This window comes from Bombus fervidus, chromosome 5 (assembly GCF_041682495.2).
Source record: "Bombus fervidus isolate BK054 chromosome 5, iyBomFerv1, whole genome shotgun sequence".
NCBI classification, from domain to species: Eukaryota; Metazoa; Arthropoda; class Insecta; order Hymenoptera; family Apidae; genus Bombus; species Bombus fervidus.
In genome coordinates, this window is record NC_091521.1 from 18,702,956 (window position 1) to 18,726,908 (window position 23,953).

General features: G+C 37.9%; 1 protein-coding gene across 1 annotated transcript; it reads right to left on the minus strand.

Annotated features, from left to right (window-relative positions):
• Positions 1-323: 323 nt before the first annotated feature.
• Positions 324-23,598, minus strand: Gprk1 (G protein-coupled receptor kinase 1). The gene is made up of 15 exons (XM_072004266.1): positions 22,993-23,598; positions 13,557-13,633; positions 8,745-8,818; positions 8,541-8,642; positions 5,556-5,630; positions 5,026-5,087; positions 4,901-4,952; positions 4,589-4,780; positions 3,690-3,997; positions 3,434-3,608; positions 2,908-3,285; positions 2,760-2,814; positions 2,531-2,679; positions 1,861-1,953; positions 324-1,743 (listed from the first exon to the last, which is right to left on the minus strand). The coding sequence occupies exons 1-15, from the start codon at positions 23,103-23,105 to the stop codon at positions 1,585-1,587; spliced, it is 2,064 nt and encodes a 687-aa protein (XP_071860367.1). The 5' UTR covers positions 23,106-23,598; the 3' UTR covers positions 324-1,584.
• Between the last annotated feature and the right edge of the window lie 355 nt (positions 23,599-23,953).

Consider the following 23,953-nt stretch of genomic DNA (forward strand, 5'->3'; position numbering starts at 1 on the left):
ATGAAACGCGTTATTTTAAGAGTACGTCTAAGAAATTAATATAAAGAACATGTTCTACATACGCTATATTTTCTAGGAAATTTCTAATCAATCGTGGAAATTGAATTAAAAAAATAACAAATAAAATACAACTGCGTAGAGTTCACATTTTTTAAAATTATTAACGATTAAAAATTTGTCGTGACATTATTGCAATAGTATCGTAGGAACTTATTAAACCGTTAAACATTTAATTTCTAGACGAATCTTCGAACATCGATAAGTGATAAATTGCTGTTTGTTTTCGTATAAATAAAACTTGGTATAATTAAATTATGCACATGTAAAAATACATAAAACAATTTATACAATATTTTCGTAGTAAACACAAATACATACGGGCTATAAGGTTGATATCGGCCGTATCACTCGTGTGACTTCCTAGCGTTTATTTATTACGGTTTCAAATCTTGTTCGTATTTGTCATGGTGAAAACTGTTTCATGTCCACTTTTTTATTATGATTACCTTTAGCTGGAAATATATAAAGATTACATATTAAACGATAACGTAATAGTTCGTAAAGAAAGAGAAAGTAAGGTCAAAGGCGTTTCTTATTTCGTGTCGAGTTACTCGATCTCCGCTTAAAACCTATTTACTTCCGTATATTGGACACAGGGCTGAGAAGAATGAAAAAATATAGACGTGAAATCTGCGTTCGTCGCACAATTTTATTGCCGGAGCGAACTCGTCTTTATCCACTCGAGCGTACATAGTTGATGTTTTCGTTTTATTTATTTATTTACTTTTTTTTCCTTTTTTTACTTTTTTTTTTTTTTTTTTTTTGTTCGTTATTACAGGTATCCTCGATCGACTACCGACAATGTACACAAACTGTATCGAGTTCTCCCTTCGTTTGTCTCTTGTTTCCTTCAACGCAATAAATAAACGAATTCGCGCGCGTGCGTTACCATTTACGTAACGACAATATAAAATCGTCCTGCATCAGTAAATAAATTAAGTAAACGAGCGGTATAGAAGTATAATCGGGATTCAGGGTGTATTTCGTATTTGATATAACAATAATACACTACCGGTTGCATTTTCGTGTTCTTTATGTGTACATGTGTACGTGTATGCGTGCATGTATGTCTCTCGTGTGGATTCTCTGCGTGAGCGCGCGCGCTCGCGTGGGTGTCGATGGGCATTGTTCAGTCGCTAGTTCCTATGCCACATTGCGCATACAGCTAACGTACAAATATAACGACGCGACGATTCGTACGACACTACTTCCTATAGTCTCTATACAGCGCGACGCTACCCGCCGTTCAAGGGAAGTTTTCTCTTTGGGGCTGTTTCGAGACTTAGATAGTATACTGGTTTCGAGTTCCGAGGTCCGGGTTCCGGGTTCCGGCTTTCGGGTTCCGGGTTGCCGGTTACATTGGAAGAATCGCCTCCCAATTACCCGGTCGATTCACTCGTTGAACATTCTTCTAGGTGTCTCGTCTCTCTGCGTTGGTTATCAGTATAAAAAAAGTTGCTGCTGCTGCTGCTGGGGGGCAGTGGGACTGGAGTATGACGACGGCGTGCAGGTTTTAGCAATGGGCTAGTTGCCGTTCGTCGAGCGTTGCATTGCCGGAATCACTGCGTCTCGTTCAGTCCCGTAAATCTTACCAGCTTTCTTCGCCATGCTACCCAGCATCTCCATCGAGCATTTGTGCGCCGATCTCAGTGACAATGCCCATTCTTTCAAACTGATTTCATCCTGAAAATGAAATTTCTTATTTACAGCGATACAACTATTGTTTTTATACATCGTCGGCTAATATAATGGTACTCTAATAATAATCATTTCTTCGATACGCCATTAAAATATACTTACGGGATTCGTAAGTACTATTTTTGCGTCTCTCATACGGACGACGATACACTGTTCTCCTTTCACGTGCTGAAGATCCGCACTAACTTCCTCGACCTAACAGTTTATTCAAGATCGTATTAACAGATTGCAGCTTTTACAAATACTATCTAATAAAAAGAAAAAAGAAAAAAGAAGCGGGTTAAGTTATTATTCTCAATTTTCTAAGATTTAAATCGTCGGTGATATTACATGACGATGATGTACCTGTTAGCGCGCTACGCGAAAGTAAACGCTATCTTTAGACGTATAGACGGTATATTTCAGGTTTTATTACCAAAATATTAAGACATTTAAAAAAGCGATGAGCACATTAATGAGTAAATTGCAAAAGCGCAGTTGACTAAAGAGAAGGATATTAGAGAAGATTGTAACAAGATTATATTTACAGTTCAAACCTTTTTGCCTCTGATTAAAAGACTAACTTTCCAATACTACAGTATTTATATAAATAACGTTTTTAAAGACTATATTTTCGAAACATATACAATAATTTCAGTCAACGAATCTAGTTTACTTGCAATCGTACTCTTAGCCTCGCCTCGCTTATTTCAATCTTATGTCACTCGTTTGATCACGAGATTTAATTAGCATGTTCATCAAGCATCGCTATTAAATTTATTCATTCGTTTACCTGATCAAGAAAAACCAGTTCAGGCTTCGTCGTCGACTCAGGGTACAATTCTAATCTATTAGGATAAAGTTTTGCATAACGTGTTTGCCACGCACTCGCGAAAGGACCGCCTAATTTCTTAATATAACCGTGTAAAATGCAATCAGATCCTGTAACAAATACCTTTCGATATGACGATTATCCTTATTTACGTCAGATTATCGAACAAATAAACTACCGATGCTCGTACCTTTCTCATCCGTGTCGAACCGTTGCTTCTGCTTAGCTTTCTTCTTATTTTCCAACTACGAGAAACGAAAAGATAGTTTAGAAAATGAAACGCGAAGGAAAAGATCGAAGGATAAACAGAAATTACCGAACGAGCGAACGATTCGTACCTTGTCCGCTTCGTTATTGATTGTCTCGAATACAGTCTCGGCTACTTCGGCCTGCCATCTCTCCGAAATGGTTAGAGGGAAATTTTTGTACAGCTCTTGATCCGCGTCCGTAAGTTTGATACCCTTGGTGTCCTCCTCGTCAAAGGAGCCGATATCAAAGGCGTCTGCGGCGTTTACCTCGCCGCGCGGTGGTATAAGTGGCGGCGTGTATTTCTGGAGATAAACTTGTTGCCAATCGATACCACTGAAAAACGCGTGTTCTTTTAACTCGTCCGCACCTTCGCCAAGGCAGCCGAGTCTGTTATTTACGTCTCGTTGTAGCAGACCTTCCAGCAATGAGCGCAAATCTCGCGAGAACGTTTCCGGCAGCTCGACGTTCTAAAATAATTTTTATCGGTTCTTTAACCTTTTCCTTATGGTAGAATATGAACCGCGATGTAGCGTTCACGTAGAAATTGATCGATCAATCAGAAATTAGCAATCAAAGTATGGATAGTCGGATAAACGTAGGACGAAAGTGACAAACCTTAGTTAGTGTCATTTGATCTATCTCGTGTTTGTCTTTCATTTTATGTTGCCTGAACGGACTGTGCCCCTTTAACAATTTATGCAACACACAGCCAAGCGAAAACCAATCGGCACTGGAATCGTAGGTTACTCCCTTCGAGAGCACTTCCGGCGCCATGTATCCGTGCGTTCCTCTGCAACGGAATATTTTTCGTTATATGCGACGAGAATATTAGTCGTTTGAGATTGTAACGCAAATGTGCACAGTTACTTACACACTGGCGTGCGGTTTCTTTTTGGAAAAATCGCAAGCTAGTCCCAGATCCGATATTCTCACGTGACCGTGTTCGTCCAAGAGAATGTTCGCCGGCTTCAAGTCTCTGTAAACGATGTACCTACGATGCATGTGCTCTAATCCCAGTATCACTTCCGCCGCGTAGAACTTCATCTCCCGTTCGTTGAACACCCCATGCTGGCTAAGATGATAATGAAGATCGCCGCCGTTCATCAAATCCAGGATGAAACAAAGCTTGTCCGGCGTTTGGAAGGCGTATGTCATGCACACTATAAACGGACAATCCACCTGAAAAGTAATCGTTATCGTTTAGAGTATCTAGATTGTACGCCAGTAATTTATTTCATACGTGGTTTTCAGAAACGATTTAAAGATTTATGGATAAAATATGAGATATTGCTTTCAACAATAATTGACGATTTTCTCTATCCGAGTATTTCTTGCGTTTTCTCTTTTCTCTCTTTTTTTTTTTCTTTTGTCTTCTACAAATTGGGCTTTTCTCTTTCGCGAATCATATTCATACTGTTCATACGTAGCTGATTTGTTAAAGCGCATGGTTCATTCGTACATTGTCTGTGTGTATCATCGATTTAAGAAAAAAAGCGATAGAAGGGAAATCTTTTGGTATCGATCTCTGAAATTAGAACTATCGTTAATTTTACGACTTGTTTTACGACTTGTCTTACGCCTATGGAGGATGCAATAAACGATGCGAGTATGACATCTCTACGTGCTCTTGCGAATCTCTATATACGTGTCCTTTTTAACACGCTAGGTGATTAAAAACTTTACAAGATGGAACCAAGGGTTACTATACTACGTGCTACGGTTTACAGTCTAGCATATTTTTAGGATATTACACCCTTGAGTAAAGCTTACTCCGGTACTGACTGCCGAAAGCATTATCCTTTCGTTGAGCGCTAAAGTTTCGCCTTGCTTCATTTTTATTCGCTTCTTGTCGAGGCACTTCATTGCGTACATTTTCCCTGTGTCCGCCTTCCGGCACCCGTACACCTCCCCGAAACCGCCTCTTCCTATTATTCGATGCACACTGAAGTCGTTCATTGTTAACTGAAACAATAGTTTGTTCAACGATATAAATATAAATTATTATTCTACGATTAATCGCTAATTATTGTAATTTTAATTCCGTCGTAATTACAGCACGATCACCAGCTTTTGCTCACTTACCTGCATGTTCAGTTCTAGATTTTTCCACTGACAGAAACGAGTATACTTCTCGCTGAAAATACGAAAGAGAACTTTTTAAAAATTTTCCAACGACTCGTTTCTCTTTTGCTAGTTGGTCGACATACCTCTCTAGAAACTGTTTGAACGGCTCTCCCCTTAAGTGATTAAAAATCTCTTCTATGTACGGCTGGAAGGATTCAATTTCTAATTTGAATAAAATTTCGATAATATACGTTACTAAATGCGTCGGGGGTTCACACGCGAAACGTCCATTTTTTCGATCGAAATAAACACGCTGTTGCCGCCCATCGTAAGAATAAGATTACTCCTCTTTTTTTTTTTTTTTTTTTTTATACAGAGAAGATACGCACAGTATCCCTGATGCTGTTATCGAAAAATACGTTATCTGTGTCTAACATAAATAAACTAGCATCTGTGAGAAATAATTACAGGAAAATCGAGCGGCAAACGTACTACCCCAGCGTGGTATTCTAAGACTAATTCTGTTTTCATTTAGTTATCGTTATAAAATCGTGCTGCGTTATCACACCATTGTATCGATAGCAAGTAATTATTTTCTCGCGAAATAGAAACTTCTAATTACAATCTCACATATTTACAATCGCAAGGCAATAAAACGTTAAAAGGAACCAACCTCGAATAAATTAACGGGAACCTCGTTTTTCATAAGGTATTTGTGAACGTGGGACACCGCTTCCGCGGAGTATTCCTGAAACCAAAATTACCGTACCGTTAAAATGATAAACTGATTTTGATCCATAGTGTCCTTAAAAGGACAGCCCGCTTACAGGCGAAATACCATGAACGATAGAAATATCTTTGTCGGTTTTTTCGTAAGCGTTTTGTTACATCGCGCTTTCGCTTTTACGTACACAAGCAGACTACTATCCATACTTCGTATAACGAAACATTTAGAAAAAAAATATGTTTGGTCCGGAAATATATACGAGTTTGAAGTAGAATTTTACTTTGCTAACAAGTAAAATTAAGAAAACGAAGCTACTTAAATCGATGTTTCTATGTCGGCAATGACAATTTTACGCCGCATTAATTACCGACGGACGAGGGATTCTGAGAAATCGGTATACGTACTAGACATACCACCTCGCATGCTATACTACAGCCTATGTATAGATATTAAACATCTTACACGACCAATTTGATAGTCGTTTATAGAGGAAGTTCTTGGAAGTGTGTCAATAACGATAACTTTTGTAATATATTCACAGGTTTCACGCGTGTTTTATTCATCGGTACGTCGTCGAATAATTTCCTCCAAATGTTGTAACTCGAAGATACTTCAAAATTTACATAGAAATTTTCATTCGTCAAATGTGATATCCTCTTACATAAACTTCTAGTTGTTACAACATGAAATTTAGTAAAATAAGTTATAACGCGTAGATTTTGACAAGATTTCTTCAAATGTGTCTATATACTTTCAAGACGGTACTACGATTTCCTTTACTTAATATGTAATGACGATAAATTCTAAACGACCTTTCAAACATTGCACGCTGAAACCTCTTCTTCTTATCGTATTAGTTGTTCTCACAGAAACATATCTAGTCATAACTTAAAAGTTATAATTTAGAAATGCGGATCGTATAACTCAAGTTTCTATAACGAGACTACACTGATTCTTCCTAGTAGATCTATTACGCCTTATTAAAATATGGATAATAGGAATGGAACTCGTATCCAAGCGGATCCAATCGGTAGGAATTCGGTTTCAATAAATGAAGTTCTATCGCGTATTTTATTCGTCCCAATGACGCGTAACGATCCTTCGGACAATCAAAAAACAAGCGTTTTGCATTTTACGCGATCGCTGTGCTTTTAACAACGATCGACTAAATGCCACGCTTGAAAATAACTACGTAGAAGCGATCGAAGACGATTATTTCGATTATTTTTCAAAATAAATCTTTTACGCGGAACTTCGTATATCGACTGTTACAGATTTCGTTCGCTGTAGCATGGACAGAAACTCGTACCAGCGAAGAAGATTCCGTAATGTGTCGAAGGGAAAAATTGTGAGCACATAGCGATCAAAGTCGAGGCTAAAATTAGGGGCAAACTAACCGGAGGAAAAGTCGCGTGAAAAAGCCACGGAAATAGTTCCTCTTGCGAAGACATCGAGGGCCAGAGATTAGGAACCCTCGTCAGCCGCGAAGAGACCTATTTCGGATCCTTCCGCATTCAAACATTCATGCAGAGCCCGAAGAATCAGAGGAGCGGTTCAATCTTTTACGCGGTTTTCTTTTTCATCGTTTCGAGAAAGCGATTTTCGGCCGCTTTCTCGCCAGTTCGCGGATAAAAAGCGTATATTTCTCGTGTTTACCCTTCTCTTCTTTTTTCTTTTTAAATCAACGTCTTAAACACACGCGTTCGAGGTAATCGAGGGCGTTTCAAGGAGATATTCCGCTTAGAAAAGTAAAACAAAATCGATCTTTAAGCCTCTGGATAAGTTAAGGAACGTTTAAGATTTTTAAATCAGGTTTCGAAAGTACTTTGGAGAAATGCGGAAACAGTGTGGATTATCGTTTGTCAAAGTACTAACACCATATTTACGAGTTTTCTGGGTTACGTTTTTAAGAATCGAAGCGAACGCCGTCGAAGCAGTTCCTTCGGGAACCGACGCACACGTGGAAACGTTTTCCCGGCTCCTTGAAGCAACGCTGAAAATGTTCATTCAGAGGTGGAATCAATTTCAATATGAATACCTACGAACCCAAATCTTTTAATTTACCTTATGTTTCTTTAAACCTACGCCCATATCGTACTCTCCATAGAAACAGAAGACGAAAACGAAGAAATAGAAATAGAGAGAACTATCTGCGATCGAATCGTAGTTGTCAGTTGTCAGTTGTCAGTTACATAAAAACGTAGTCATCGGCGTTCGATCGGTTCTCGAACACACGACTAATTGAAATAGTAGAGACTTATCGGCTCTAGTGCAAATTCTAGCTTTTTTCGAAGACTCGCGATTTCGATATACATCAACGTCTGTTCGGTTTAAAAGTTTCGAGCTTCCAATCTTCGGATCTCGGGTGTTGGAACTTGCAACTCGCCAACATAAAAGAATATAATCATCGGGACGGTGGATAAACGTGCAACGTGGTAAACTTTCGGACACAATAGCGAACACAATGGAGTCGGGAGAGGAAGCTTTTACGATATCGGCAAATTTTTTCGCCCGGCACTGTCCTTGCGTCCTTACGCGAGCAACGACGACTTTTATCAAAGGCAAAATGGAGACGACGCGTAGAACGAAATTGGAAAAGTTTGTCTAGATCTAGAGTCCAGACGATCGTACTCGCGAGATAAAAGAAATTAACAGATATACGACCGCGTAAATATGTGAAACCGTAGTAGCTAGGTGCGAATCTAATCTGATTTCAAGAAATTCCAACGAAAGACCTATCCTCGTGGATCAGGGTTCGAACTGGAAATAAAATTATTCTCGGATATTAACGTACGATCTCGAGTAGGCACACGCGGCCCAACATCTACAATGCATTACATTCGCGTACGATTTCGTTTACACCGTTTCTATTATATCGTCACTCCTGGCTAACGTAAAAGCTACACTCGATGAATGAGACGTTATACTCACATGGGAGTGTGCCAGAAGCTCCTTCATGATGAAATTATCGTAGATCTCTTTGGCAAGTATCCTCCTTTCTTCCGGGCATTCCAGCTTCTCGTACACCTTGATCTACAATGCATAAATGAGAAATTCCTTATGGAGTTGGAGATGACGATGCGTGCCATCACGCTACTGCAACTTAAATAGTTTTGTGTGCGAGCTAACACGAACCTCTTCGTAAAAGCTAAGTTGCGGAATCGGCTCCTCCGCCACATTCTCGCAGTAGTCTTTGAATAAGAGGTAACCTGCAATCACAAGGTAACGGGGGAAAAAACAATGCATGCTTCGATCGATCCATTCTTCGCGTCTTTCCGAACAATTCAGTTTCCATCGGTCCAATTAATTTTACCTGTCGGCTATATATCTACGAAAGTACGTTTTGCGCGTTAATTTTCTTTACGTTTAAGAAAGATTCGTACGAAAGCGCGAACAAGATCGAAAAATCGCAAAATAAAATTACCTACGACAGAAATTAATTAGCAGTGATAATATCGACGATCGGTCAGCCGATCGATCTCTCGGTTTATCGAACTGTACTCTTTACCGAGTACGAAGCAATTGTTCAAGGCGACAACTAAGCTAAACTAAGCTAGAACCATGTAATTAAAATATGTAATTTAATTCAAATCTGAACTAGCTTTAGTATCTACGTTTGTCCAGTGTAATTACATGTCAGTTATACGTCAATTATAGTCAAATATAAATAACGATTCGAAACGAATGGTCTCAAGGATCGATTGCGCGATAGAGCGAATTTCGTGTGTACACAGATTTGATATTAAGCAACGGATGTATTTCATTAAGGACTCGAAACAAGCTTAATCGGTATGTATGTAATCATTGCCCTGTTTTAATATAATTCTCATAGAGATATTTAACGTTAACGAACAAGAACGGGAAAGTCGCGTTATTTTCTCGGTCGCTCTCTTTCGATTTTATTCTATTCTCATTTACAGGCACTCGTTCTATAAACCGACAAGAAAGGATTCTGCAAATTCACGTTTCAATCTGTTCGATATACCGTGCACGTATTTATACGCAATGCTTTAGATTAGGTCATTCAGCAAGACTCTCGGCAAGATAAATAATATACTGTACGTAATGCTTATACATAGGTTGAACTCAAACGTATTACGCAGCGTTTTATCGCTACTTGTTTATAATAGTGAAATTTTTACTACGAAGTAGCTGTTCTCGAAAGCGATTCGATGAAGTTTTGTACACGTGCACGTCATCTTGACATTTTCCAACGAAAGAATCGTATTTTTTAAAAACTCGACAAAAAGAAAAAAAGAAAAAAAAAAGAAAAGAAAACAAAACAGAATATCAGATCGATAATTTAACGAATTTTTTCCCTTGGCCTCCGATCACATCACGTATCGATTTGGCATGTTGCGGTGAATGTAATAAAAGAAGCTAAGCTCTCTACTTCGCCTTAGCTGCTTTAACTAAAACGTATACATATACATATACATATGTAAATAATTAATTGATTTTTATTGGCGCATTATTAGCTTTTAAGGATAATCGTTTACATCGTTCGGTAGACTTATGACATGCACTTAACTTTGTTTTATTTTTGATACTGGAAAACACGCAGGGATTAATTTTACGAATTAACCTGCCATTTGTGTGATCATTTAGGAATTATTTTACACGCACGTACGCGCGCACACACACACACACGCTTCGTGTTGCGTGCATCGTGTACTTATCTGATTTTCTCGCGGCAAACACAGATTACGGAGAGAGATCGTTATCGTTTGCAACATGTAAAAAGTACAGAATTTGCTTAAAAATAATTGGAAATTGGAATCACTTGTTAAAATTGTTGATCTTAGAAATCATTCGTTGGACAAAATTTTAATTGGCTCTCGATAATTTATATACGATCAATAACGTTAAAACGAATACATAATCGTAAAAACGAAAATAATACTTTAATTAGTCGTGCTTGTAAAATTAGAGTGGTTACGTTGACCCATGTATAAACCATTCGCTTGTTATTCGGTTATTTGCTATCTGTTAGTTATCTAGCTATCTCGTTAGCGACTGTACCCTTTAACATATTATTGACCAGCTACCTTACGCAGCGATAAAATAAAAACTAACGCTTTAAAGCACGCCACCGGCTAGTTCCATGTTCGAACAAAACAAATTGGATAAATTTCGATATCTTAATTGAGTCGGAACATGTAATACGAGTAATTTGAAACAAGTACTATCCAACACAAGGAACAATATCATAATATAACGACGATTTACGCAATTTCATATTTTAATAGTTGCGCGAATCGATCTACGAGCAGACGCGAGTACGGTCGTGACTGGCCAATAAAGCGTTATTTTATTAATCGACCTCCTCGATATAAATTACCTGGTAATATTTGAAATATTAGCTTACCTCATAGCGGTATGCCTAAAAATTTACATTTGAAAGACACCGATATTAGACACCGTTCGCGTGAGAAACTTTGTTTTCTAATTAGGACAGAAAACTGTGAAGAAGTCTAACAGTCATCCACAGGCACTTTAAGAAGAAAAACAAAATGTAATTAAGAAGCAAGACGTCATTCGATCTACATATGTATGCAGTTCTTTTTTTCTTTTCGACGCTTTCGCGACTCCAACATGCATCCAACCTTTAAACGTAATACGTTTGGAACCTTGCAAACCTTCGTACGTGACACGAGTGAAGAAATTACATTGAACGGTTATTTTTCATCAGTTTTTTAGTATCAAGCAAAGTTAATTCGTGTAAAGAAGCAATTATGTATAAGCTGACAAAGTTCAAAGTGTTTTATCCGTCTACAACTTTGATATTTCTTACAATTTAGGTAATAATATTTGATATTTGTACGAAAGAAACGGGCTACTGAAACGAATCGAGACATTCTACATCCTTCTTATTAAGTGGCTCAACTTTATTATACAAAATAATAACTTATCTTGGAAACTATTCCACTTTTAAAGTTGCATTTTGCAGGCAAATTGACGATTTTTCTGAATATTGGCAATTTCCAAAATGTGTCATTTTTGCGTGACGGGAATCCAACGATGCGTAGATACAAAATAAATAAAAGTAGCACGATGGTTCGACCAACGTGATCTTTGCGATCGTTTTAGCAAATTTTTTCATTAAAACTCACTCGAGCAACCTTTTTATTTCGAATTAAACCAAAAGCCTCGTATCGTAGGCTTAACGAGATCCTTAACTTTGCTGACGCAAAAAACTATTTTTATTCGTGTGTAGTTAACATTATAGGACAAAGAAAAAGTGTAAATAGAAATACGTAGACTTTTTCTTAAAATATGTATATTGATACAAATTACATTTTTTCTTTTTTTTTTTTAATTATTATTAAACGTTATATTTAGGTGAATCTTATTTTAAACCACTGCCAGATCGATAACGTTGCAGCCTTTTGCAATGAAAATCGAAGCGTTTTAAATTGCAACGAAAAAAGGAATCCCAATGAAGACGCTAGACTCCACGTTATACAAAACTACTGTTCTCTGATTTTGCCTCATTTACATGCAACGTATCGCTTCTGCTTTAGATGTCTTTTAAGAATTTCAACGAAGGATTATTTATTTAGCCATCCACTTCGTAAATACGTATTTACGAGTTAACATGTATCTTTTCGTGTGATACTTTTTTTAATACGATCGCAGCTTAAATAATACGGGGAAGTTTAAAAAAATAAAGGACTAAAATTTTAATGGCTTATAATTGTGATCAACGGATTAAGAACCGCTTAATCAGTGACACGACGTAAACTCAGCTCCTTCCAACGATGTTGTACGTTAAAAACAAACTATAATTTGCCAAGGAAGTGATTTTTCGAAAGCAACGGTTCTCGCAAACTAAGAATTCTTATCGTCTCTACGTTTCAACGGAAACTTAATCGATAGCTCGATCACTGGAACTTATACTATCTGAATAAATGGAAAGAAATACGTTTTGTCGGTCAATCAGCGTACAGTTCAATGAGCGTTGTAAAATTGATTTTCAATTCTCTTTGCGGCATGACTATCGTTGCGAGGCTATAATTACGCGTTAAAAGCGGAGATATTTGCAGACCAACTATACTTAGAGGAACAAGAAACGATCTGTACGATGAAAAGAAAAAAAAAAAAAAGAAAAAACGAAAAATTCACCGCAAACATTGATTTTCCTCTTTTTTACCGCCGATCTGAACACAATAGTACTCGTCCCGTGTCGTCTCGTGTTGTAAATCGAATATTCCTATTCCTTACACCGTGAAAACCCGCATAACTGACATTCTGATCGTACGAACTGGCGATTAATTACATACAACGTACTTATATCAGAAAAATTTTATTAAACCGACAAATAGTAATCTTGAATCTGCTCTAAATCTTCCAAGGAAATTTCGTAGCAATTCAAACGGATTGTAACGAAAGACGAGTCGTTTGCATGGAACATAAAAATCTGATGGGAAATTTAACGCTCCTAACCTACAGCTCGAACGACTTTTCCTTCTAAGCACGGCGTAGTTAAAGGTTTAATTAGGAGAGTCTGAATGCTCTCTTATCTCGTTGTCTTGTTCTTATATAATCAACGAATCCTTGTTAACTCTGGATCTGATAATTCCAACAAAGGTACTTTGGTAAAGGAAAGAAAAGAAAAGAAAAGAAAAAGAAAAGACGTAACACGAGTCGACCTAGATTAAAGAATTTCGCAAAGTTTTTACTATCTATTCTGTTATTAATTTGGATCTTTTGTACGAATACGTTTTACTGTTTCTATCGGTTACTGTTACATGGCATTCCATTAATTCCAAATACCATGTCCACTATTTTTTTCTTTTTTTTTTTTTTTTTTTTTTTGATAGGTGCGTTAATACATTTTCGTTAATTCATCGACGATCGTTATATCGACGTAAATTGACATTAAATGAAACCACACGATTACGTTAACACCACGATAACAACAAAGTATACTTGAAAGTTGCTCACCAAACATTTGATTGAATATCTTATCGAAGTTAACTTCCCTCTTCTTTTCCAGATATTTGTGCATTACGCTTCTCACACTGCAACAGAAAAAAGGTACGCGGGTGTAACGATTAAATTCGGACAATTGTTATTTCCTAATTGTATATATTAGAAACTAGACTAATTGTATAAATTATAAAACAAGTATCTATAGAATGACGGTGAAATTCCTTTTGGTTAACATTTTTGATATAAAGTTATCTTGCGCTTATAACCACAGACCGCCTCTTATCCGGCTCCGTTTTGAGATTGTCGATCGCTTAACGCGTTTCACTCTCTTTCCAGATAAAATCGTGTATTATTGAAACAAAATCGGAAAACGCGAACTGTCAGATATGTAACAAATCGCAAACCGTTGAACAAAAGTTCGTTTCGTAACGCGAGTCGTGTATTATGTAAAAGCTTTGTACAATCGCAATTAGTAACGTACCTAGTAACTACGATTCAACGTAACACGCACGATTCGATGCAAGATTCGACTTTCCCGTCTCTTTGCTTTCCAAAGATAAATGCTACTTTTTACAATACTAAATTTCTTTGCCACTTTAGCGTCAAGAGCGTGAAACTTCGTTATTAGCTTGTAACGGAACAAATGGGCATTTATTGGATCTCTATAACGACTGGATAGTATATATCGTAGGTGTAATAGAGTTTCTCGTTCAGGCGTACTTAACATGTTTAGTCTACGTTTCTATTGGACTGAATGATCGATTACCACCGTAATGAAAGATGATACCTTTGCACTTTACTAAATATGGATCGTTATTTGATAAAACCGTTTAATCGTTACGATTGTTCGCTGTATCGATGCAACTTTCCCGATAAGCGCTTGAAAGGAGTAAGCGAGTATCTCGAAAAATATACGTTTCCTTTTTCGATGAATCAAACGAGAAAAGAAATTATAGAAGAAGAAAAAAATCTTAAACGAATGGAAATTAATCGGATCGTTCCGACTCTAATCGCCGTGAGCAGAAATCGTTTAGCTGTTCCACTGGTATATGTTCACGCGCGGCCAACAATCAAAACAATTCTCTCGGCTAGTCCAAACGTTGCCAAACGAAAACGAAAACCAGTATCGGTTCTACTCGCTGGAACCGTTTCTGACGTTCGCTAAATATTTAAATTTCCCCCTAAATAAGTGCGATTTCGTAAGCACGTGCCGACCCGAAGGTTCCGAATAAAAAAGAAACGCCATAAATTTAGATCGGGACTTGTAAATATTCTGAAACCTGCCGCTCTACTTCTCTGTAGCGATACTTGCCTCGATATTCTACGATTTAGTCTACCTTAATGCGCGAGCTGTATTCAGCCTGCTCGTGTTTACGCCGAATAATTTTTCCAACTCTTCGTTCTCTGCAAAAATATACAGAATTTAATCCTGCTCCGTTTTTTTTCTTTTTTCTTTTTTTTTTTTTTTTTTGAAGGGAGGGGGGGTCACTCTATACTATTTTATCGTTCAAGTTAAATCGATAGAAACACATAGTTCGCATTTATCGCACATACACGTCAAATGCTTTTGTTCGATCCGTTTGATCGAACGTTCAACAACGTGCTGGTTCTGCGCATCTGCCTCGCGCAGATACACACACACACACGTACATACGTCATATATAGATAGACGATGATAGGAGAAGGGGTAGTGGTTGATTGGAGGGGAGCGTTGTCTTGCTTTGTCATATTGTTGCGAACCGGTCCGAGGTTTAACACAACCAGGTGGAATGTACGATTTATCAGAGATCCGAGCCATTCTTATTCGTCCGATTCTTTAATGGTACCAATCTCCGTTTCTCGGAACCGCGGGCTCTCAATTTTCCAGCAACTACACGCGCTTTCCTCGTTTGTCGCGTAAAGCTCCGATCGTCGAATGACTCCAACACGTTCGTCGGTTCGATGTAGCGAAATTCCAACTGTAAGCGAATTACGCGTAATAGCAGTGGCTGAAATTTTCGAACCACCGACTGTAAAGTTGAAAAACTTATCGCGTTGCTACTATCCTTGGTCGCTATATCGTTATATACCGTTGCGCGGCTATACCGAGTAATTAAATTTATTGTTTCAGATTGTGACTTTTTACTTTTATTTCAAATAGAATTTATCTGTTTTTATAAATGTCCGTCATCCTCGAGATACTTCGGAACTATGACTACGTTTGTGTCGTCGGTCGAGAAAGTTAGGAAAGAAATACCGTTTAGGTTTAGTTGCCGAAATAATCCTATTCAACTTCTACCGCGAGAAATACGGCTGACTTGCCCAAGTACAAACAACGTACGTAAAAATTTGAACCGCTTTACGAAAGCGTGGCAAATTATTACCGCATTCGAATTTCGAGGAATTTGTTTCTCTCGCTTTATGAACTACGATACGACTCGATTTCCCGTTTTACTTTGACACGGTGGTTTGACCAGATGGAACATATTTAATTGTAACCTATACAATGCTGTATTTTTAAACGAAACTCTCATCGTTTGAAAATTTTCAGTACGAAGGGTACATGGCATAGTTTCCTCCTCTCTTCGTTCGATCGTTTGCAACTTGTAAAACATACGGCGATAATAAGCGTGGATAAATATCGACAGTTTTCGATGTTTCGTTCTTTGGTATTTTTATATTTGTACGACTTTCGATAGTTTATCTTATACGATAAAAATGAAACTAACTTTTGCGTACTGTGCGCGTTAGTCTTCAAGGCGTACTTCGATAACGCGTCTGTACCTTTGTTCGCGACAATTCTACCAGTTGAATTACTTTACAAAAAGTAAAGAGTAAGGAAACAAGAGTAAGGAAGATGTATCTTTAAAGAGCGAATAAATCCTCGATATTTGAACATACCTACTCCGGATATGACTCTCAAACGCATCTTAAATGTCACAGGACAGCAACGTTTAAAAATTCATAGCGAGTCAACAAGTGTCTAAGGTTTTGCAAATATCGTACCTTTTTCTATTGAAAGAAGATTAAAAAAAAAAAAGAAAAAAGAAGAAAAGAAAAAGAAAGAAAAATGTAAACGCGTGAAAAATTCATAAACAGCGACTCGATTCGTGCGATATAAATATGTGTAAATACGTATAAAATAGATGTAAAAGCTGTTAAAGGATCGTTGGTACGTTTCATAGGTGGATTTGCCTTATCCAGGCTCGTTCAGGCTCATGAGATCTTGGTATAGACGCTGGCAAACTGCCAGCAAAGAGGAAGCCTGCTATCGAATCGACTTATATTCACGGCGTACCTTCGTAACGTCCGTGTTTTACGGATCGAAAATAACATCGGCAGTGTAAACATTGGCACATTATAATCGATGTGGAGTATCGATCAAGGTTTGCACCGGAAGCCGTTACACTCCCTTTGACATTCGCGGGACGGTAATACGATTAGCGCGAGACAATCGAATTCAACGCGTGTTATATTATCCTTCGATGGATCACGTGGACATTTACCGATCGTCGACGCGTTGCGTCCCTTTCGAAACAATGGATCTGATTTCCGAAGAATTCGTTTTATCGAAAGGTTTGGAACACCGTGTATTCCCAAAGTAAGCCACCATGAAGGGGAAAGCAAAGTTATTCTAATCCATGCAATGTCTATTTTCTTTCAGCCTAAAAGTATACCCATACCGATATATTGGAATTTCTTTATGATTCTATTTGAAAGTTAAATTTACTTTTTTACTTTTTGAAACTTGGAAATCTTGAACTTGGAATCCTTCCATAAAGTAAATAAATTATATGTTTATTTTATACAACGTAGTTAAGTGTATACACAGAGATGAAAATACACGTTTGATACATATAATCGAATTAGCGTGCTGTCGATTTAACGAATTCGTATCTAGGATAAAATATAAATCACTGCTACGTTTACACGTTACTTACGTAAAGTCAAATCCTTCTCATAGATTTCCTTTACCCGAACGAAACAAATTTCTTCATCTTCAACGCGTAAGAACTCGGACACACTCGATCCGATAATCGATTTTTGCCTCGCCAGCCAAAAAATGCAAGGTAACGTTTAAACGTTTAAACCCATGGCGAAAGAAACGCTTTATACCAGCGATAAATTTATCCGTGCACGTAAACATTGCAGTCACTTCGTCCTTTACTACCCTGCAGGAACGCTTAAAATCGAAAAGGAAATAAAAAATTAACGACTCTCTCTCTCTCTCTCTCTCTCTCTCTCGGATTTTTAAATTCTCATAATCGACCAAGTAAAAATAAATGCGATAAAAGGGCGTACAAACAGGAGTTTTTAACGAGTGATTTGCAAGAATTTGTATTCTTTTACGATGGTCGATTGTTCTTTGAATGAAACGGATTCGCAAAGCGAACGAACACCATAAAGAAGCCATCAACTGCGCCTTTCTAAGGTCCTTGGCCTTCCCGACATTCAAAGGCCTTCTTAATACTCACCTGGAAAAACCAAGCAACGAACAGAGGCAAAAAAAATGGCATTCAATGAATCATAGTAGCGACGGGGATAACTTCTGAATATGTAAGTACACAAGTCTGAATTAATTCGACGTTAGGTTGAGCGACCAAGTTCCGCCGCTTTTGAGATTTTATTTACATCCGGTGGTTTTATAAATTCTGTTATTTTCTGTTATCGATCTCCAACGAAATGGTATTCTCCGACTGTCAAAACCACCATATTTCTTAGTTGCCAATTTTCTTAATTAACATTTTACTTCGAATAGATGCAGATTTCAAGAACATTGAAAAAGCGATAAGAGAATATCAACCGAAAGATCGAATCAAGGGCATTAAGGACAGATGTAAATTACTTTAAAAATATCAAAGTTACTCATAAACGATATACCTATCGTTACCGCTCAAGGCAAAGAATTTAAAAATATCAGGGAACGTTATATTCGTCCATAATTTTAACGTTACCTCCATTTTAAAAACTATTTATTTCAATTATGATTTGTCCGTTGTAAGAAATATAATTTCTGAACATTTTTGAGTTATTCAAATTGGACCGAAATACCGAAATACCGAAACATCGTAGCGCGTATTTACGTTATTCGCAACAGTTTCCATTTCACTTTTAAATTAGCGGTGAAATGTTTTATCGAACGTACATCGCATTCATCGAATACATACAATTTCCAATAAAAACCAATTTTACGGTAAAATTTGGTCTTTTTACCGCAGCTATAAATCGAGAAACAGCAGCTTTTAAGTGTCATCTCTCTCTCTCTCTCTCTCTCTCTCTCTCTCTCTCTCTCTGTTTCTCTGTAAAGTTGAGTTTGGACGAATATAAGAGTAACGTTATGAATTTAATTATGACGCGTTTTCGATATTTCCTCGTAATCAGCTGATTTCATATCGTATTTTCTTAGAAACACATCGATCGTCACCACGCGTGTTCCATGAACTTATAAAGAACCGTTACTCAATCTTCTATCGTTTAAAATTACATATCTACTTGCACATTTTATATCTTCAAACAAACGCTTTACTCGATCAATCATATTTCTTACCTTTCTTCGTTCAATTTATATAATTCGATTCTCTTCCTCGACATTGCGATTACGAAAAAGAACTTCAAGGACCAACTTCGTATCCCTCTTCGTACGCTTCTTTCGAATAGAACTTACAGCTTTCGAATCCAAGTTTCAAACATTGAAATAATTATATATAGCGTTATAATAATTAGACCGCTGTACATTCGTCGCGTCGTTACGTTTGATATTGAAAGAAAAAGGGAATCGACGCTTGTCTTCGAAACTCCAATTAACGTACGAGTACTACGTAGGAGTTTCAAACATTCTATGAAAATTTTCCTTCGTGTGACAAACAGTGAACTATCGAGGAATTACCGAGGAATTATAGAGGAAAGATTTTTAAATATCTGCGCACTTTTAAATTTCGAAAGCATAGTATAAACGAAGATAAAAAATGTCGGAGAAAAGTCACATGCAACACCTTTTTATATCGATGATTCGAGCAATTACTTATTAATTAATAGTCAATTGGTAAAACGATGTGGTAAAAAATTGTATTCCCTGCATAGAACGCTCGACGATACTTGACGCGGTCATAGATAAAAATAGGAACATCAAAGTCGGAATACGTCTTTACTATTAGTGCGTTAAACCGACGAAAGAGTAACCGTAATATTGCCGAATCGTTGATATCTGACTGTTGTTGGACGCGACCAAACCTTGAACATTGCAGATAATACTAATAATACGAAATATCGAAGCTCAGTTGCTCGTTATTGGTATACGATTTAAAACCATTAATTTCGTAAATACATCGAGATGTAGAACTTTTGACTCGTTACCCAAAGTAAGTTATCCATAGATATTATGTAAAATCGTCTGATCGACGATCAAGGCGAAAAAAACGAGATTCCGAAAGCTAGAATACCCTTTGCCCAACCTCTCATAAACGGTTTTCATTCGGTTAGACAGACACGTTTTTGACTACATCCTTAACCAATTTTACATCGCGCCAATGACTCAGATGATAAAAGGCCTTGTCAGTTTCTCCTTGTCGCACACAAGAAACTTCTTTCCCGTTTGAAACGCTTTATCCCCTACTAAATCTTGCTTCGCAATAAATTACGCTATTACCGGACCGAGGGCTTGTACCAACAATTTCGGCGGACATACTACCTTCCACCAACAAAAGCAAAAGCAGCGAACGATATTTTCTCTTTAGAGCTTCTTCGGAGGCTTCCCACCTGCGACTTTCTCCGATATAACCAGGCGCTTCCACCTTCTTCCTTGGTTGGTAAAAAAAACTGTTTATGCTCGACGGTGATCTCGCAAGGACAGCGTTACGTTAATTGACAATTTTGCGATATATTCGACGAAAAGAATACGACGATACTATGGATAACTACGACTATAAAAATTTGCGATCGCGCGTAATTCTCGATCAAAATCCTTCGATTTCCTTTCAAGACCTCGTCGCAGGACCGAATCGTAATTTCAAGAATTAGGATAGGTCGCGCAAAATTAATCTCCTCGTACGTTTCGAAGAAATACGATGCTCCGTTCGTGACGTTCGACGTGGAATTCCTGGTAATATACAGTTCGAACGATATACGAGAAAGATTTTCTTATCTTTTGCCGAGACTAACCAAACAAGACGCTAGGGTGAACCGCAACCCTCGAGAAACATTCTACGACTACCGAGCCAGACAATTTCCAGAATTGATCATCCTATATCGAAATATTTTCTTCTCGTATCGAGGAAAATATCGTTTCTTCCAAGGAAATGAACCAGCAAAACGTCCATAAAATCGTTCTATGTATCTCCGTCGTATTCTCTCAATATTCCGGAAAAAAATAAAAAACATCATAAACATAGATCTTAGGATCATATATGCGTATATACATAGGAATTCTACTTACGATCGTTAATCTCTAGCATCTCCAATTATCTTAGAAACCCGGTATCTTTGTAACCGCAGTACGTAATACGTTTGCCTACAATGGCAATAAACGATTAGGCAATAATAAAAGGTGCATAAACATACGCATATACGACTAAATTAAAATTCATGGAAATTCACGATATCATTGGTAGGTTATACCTAAATTTAGAAAATACCCACGCGAATGAATTCTTATCGAAATTACGAATCGGATAAGATATTGTCTAGCGTTTGGATTATTCGTTACTCGCGTGGAATTTGCACGTTTCCGTCGTTCGTTTTCCTCGTTGTCTTTACAGTCTCGTCGCTGTGAATATATTTACGGACTAAATCGATCTTTATTAAAATTTTAAGAGTAAATGTGATAGTAGGTGAAATACGTAGCATCTTAAAGACTAACTTGGTAACTAATAGTACCAAGCGATGCGATTTTAAATTAAAATAGAAAGACGAAGCTGCGTTAAGCGATGAAATTCTCCGTCTTCCGATTAGAAAAACGATATTTGCCCATCGTCTTTAGTTGTTACTTGCGTCGCTTCCGATCGACACAGCCCACTGTTTGTAAACATATTTCTGGAATGGCGCGCCGCTGAAGCGAACGAAGCCAAAGAACCGAGGCATCGCGTCGCTACGTATGCGCAAAGAAACGAAGAGAAACCGAGACGTTAGGCTTGTACCAGACAAGGAAGTGCTCGAAGAAGAAGAAGGGAGGGACAGGAAACGTGGTGAGACGTAGCGATGGGTGTAATTCGATTATCATTTCTGAATGTGCATCAGCCTCTACACCGTTGACGATCGTTTAGCTCCATCGCAAACGGATTTTCCATTTGAAAGTATTTATCAAATGTCGCAGCGATTACCGACAATGAATTAAAATATCAACGATTTAACGAACGAACGATGTAAAGGTACATACCCGTGAAACTATGGGGATGACGAGGCCTTTTCTTTTTTCTTTATTTTATATACGCGATGCTAGAGGCTCGCTTCATCGGTTTCAAGAACCGATACGGTGGGAATAACACTGGCCGGTTAAGGAAACAAAATTTCGGTCGGTTAACGCGGCACTACGCTAAAATTACTCCGTTTATACATAGGAATTTTATAATTGTTTAACTATATGTTTTGGGTAAGTCGAATAATTTTTGTTCAGATACAATACGCACACAGCGTTTCGCGGATAGTCTACGTACACCTGTCGAACTTTGTGTACCTGGCTTACCGAAACGAACGAAACAAAAACGTACTTCGTTACAAAATTATTTACACTTGGACGTCAATTATTAACGTAATTCTTTAAGCCTTTAACTCACAAAAATATCGGGATAAGATCGCGTCAGAAAATTTTAAAGCCCTTGATTCTTTAGACGATAAGAATATATAAGATAATAACGATAGAATATTATTGTTATTCCATGAAAAATACTAATATAATATTAAGTTTATTATTTTTATAATTTCACGAAGATACAACATATACAGCGTATATAATTTTCGCAAGACTGTATTCTATATTTTTGTTCCTCTCTTAACAAAGACGAATATGAATAAATCGTTACTATTGAAACCAATAGCAAAGCCTTCGAGACTCTGTATAAATGGTGTTACATTTATCAAAGGATTCGTACAGCTATCGTTCTTAATATAATCTTTTATATCTAAAAGGCGTGTAACGTTGTATATAGACTTTTGCGACTGATCGTAGATAAAACCTACATTAGTCGTTCGTAATCGAATGTTAACAAACTATAGAGACGTGCTATGATTTCGATTTTCTATGTATCGTCTCTTATTATCTAAACGAACGATAAACGCGTAGGAGGTAGGTAGCTAGCGAATTTGTATCGTGGAAACCTCTACTATATCCAAACTGTCCTATCTCCTACCGTATACGCACGTAGTATTCGAAGCACCGCTCACGAGTAGGTCGTTCCCATCGCTACGATCGAGACTACGAGACGGTGGTCGTATGGGCAAAACGCGACGGTAGATGGACGACTATTGCGAGATATACCTAGGATCGGGCAAGATGATCTTCTTGCTCGCACGAGCAGCCGGTGTGCTCTTGCTCTTCTCCATAGCCATCAAGTAGCTGACGTCGGCCAGCACCGCCTCGAGGTCCGCCATTTTCCTCGGTGGTCTCTAAATCTCTCGATGTTGGACACGGCTCACCCTGGAGCTGTTTTCTCGACGACACTCGGTTCACTGTCGCGTACGTGTTCTTCTCACTGTCGCGACGCCGGGAACGCTACCGACGCCGACATTCTGATCGAACGACCGACGTGCAACGAACTTCGCGAGACTGACAGCTCCGTCGGGTATCTACGCGCGATTTCTACCGAGGGAACCACTAATTCGACGAGCTCTCTCCGCTCGAGGTTAACGACACTCCCTTCGAACACAACACAATCACCCGCGCAACTTGTTTACCATTCACGCGGGCGAGACAGAGTCGATCTTCCAACTGCTCATTGTCGGTGCTTTTCGGTCGACGAAAATGATCGGGGAACGTGCAACCGAGACGCGCTTTTATATACGGTCATTCGCGACGATGGGCATGGACAAAGTCGTAGGGAAGCTACTGCTTACCGACTGACAGCTACGGAGCTACGAAGCCTCGAGCCCGCGCGCATTTGTGTGCTGATTGGTGGATCGCTCTGTGTTTCGTTCGTCTCTCTTTTTCACGAGCTTGCTAGCGACGCCTGTCACAGGGATTACGAACTAATTTGATTTGGCTAACAGTTCCCTTATCAACGATTATCATAGCTTTTCTTCGGTTTTTCTCTACTTTCGTTCGAATATGTCCATTATTCTTTCGAAAGGATTGCGGCAATTTAATGTTATTATCTTAAACTTTGAATTTTTATAGATATTTAGATAGAAATTTGTTTATCTCGTTAAATATACATACATACTTATCGAGTACGTTATTTTGAACATTATATATATATATATATATATTTATTTATTTATTT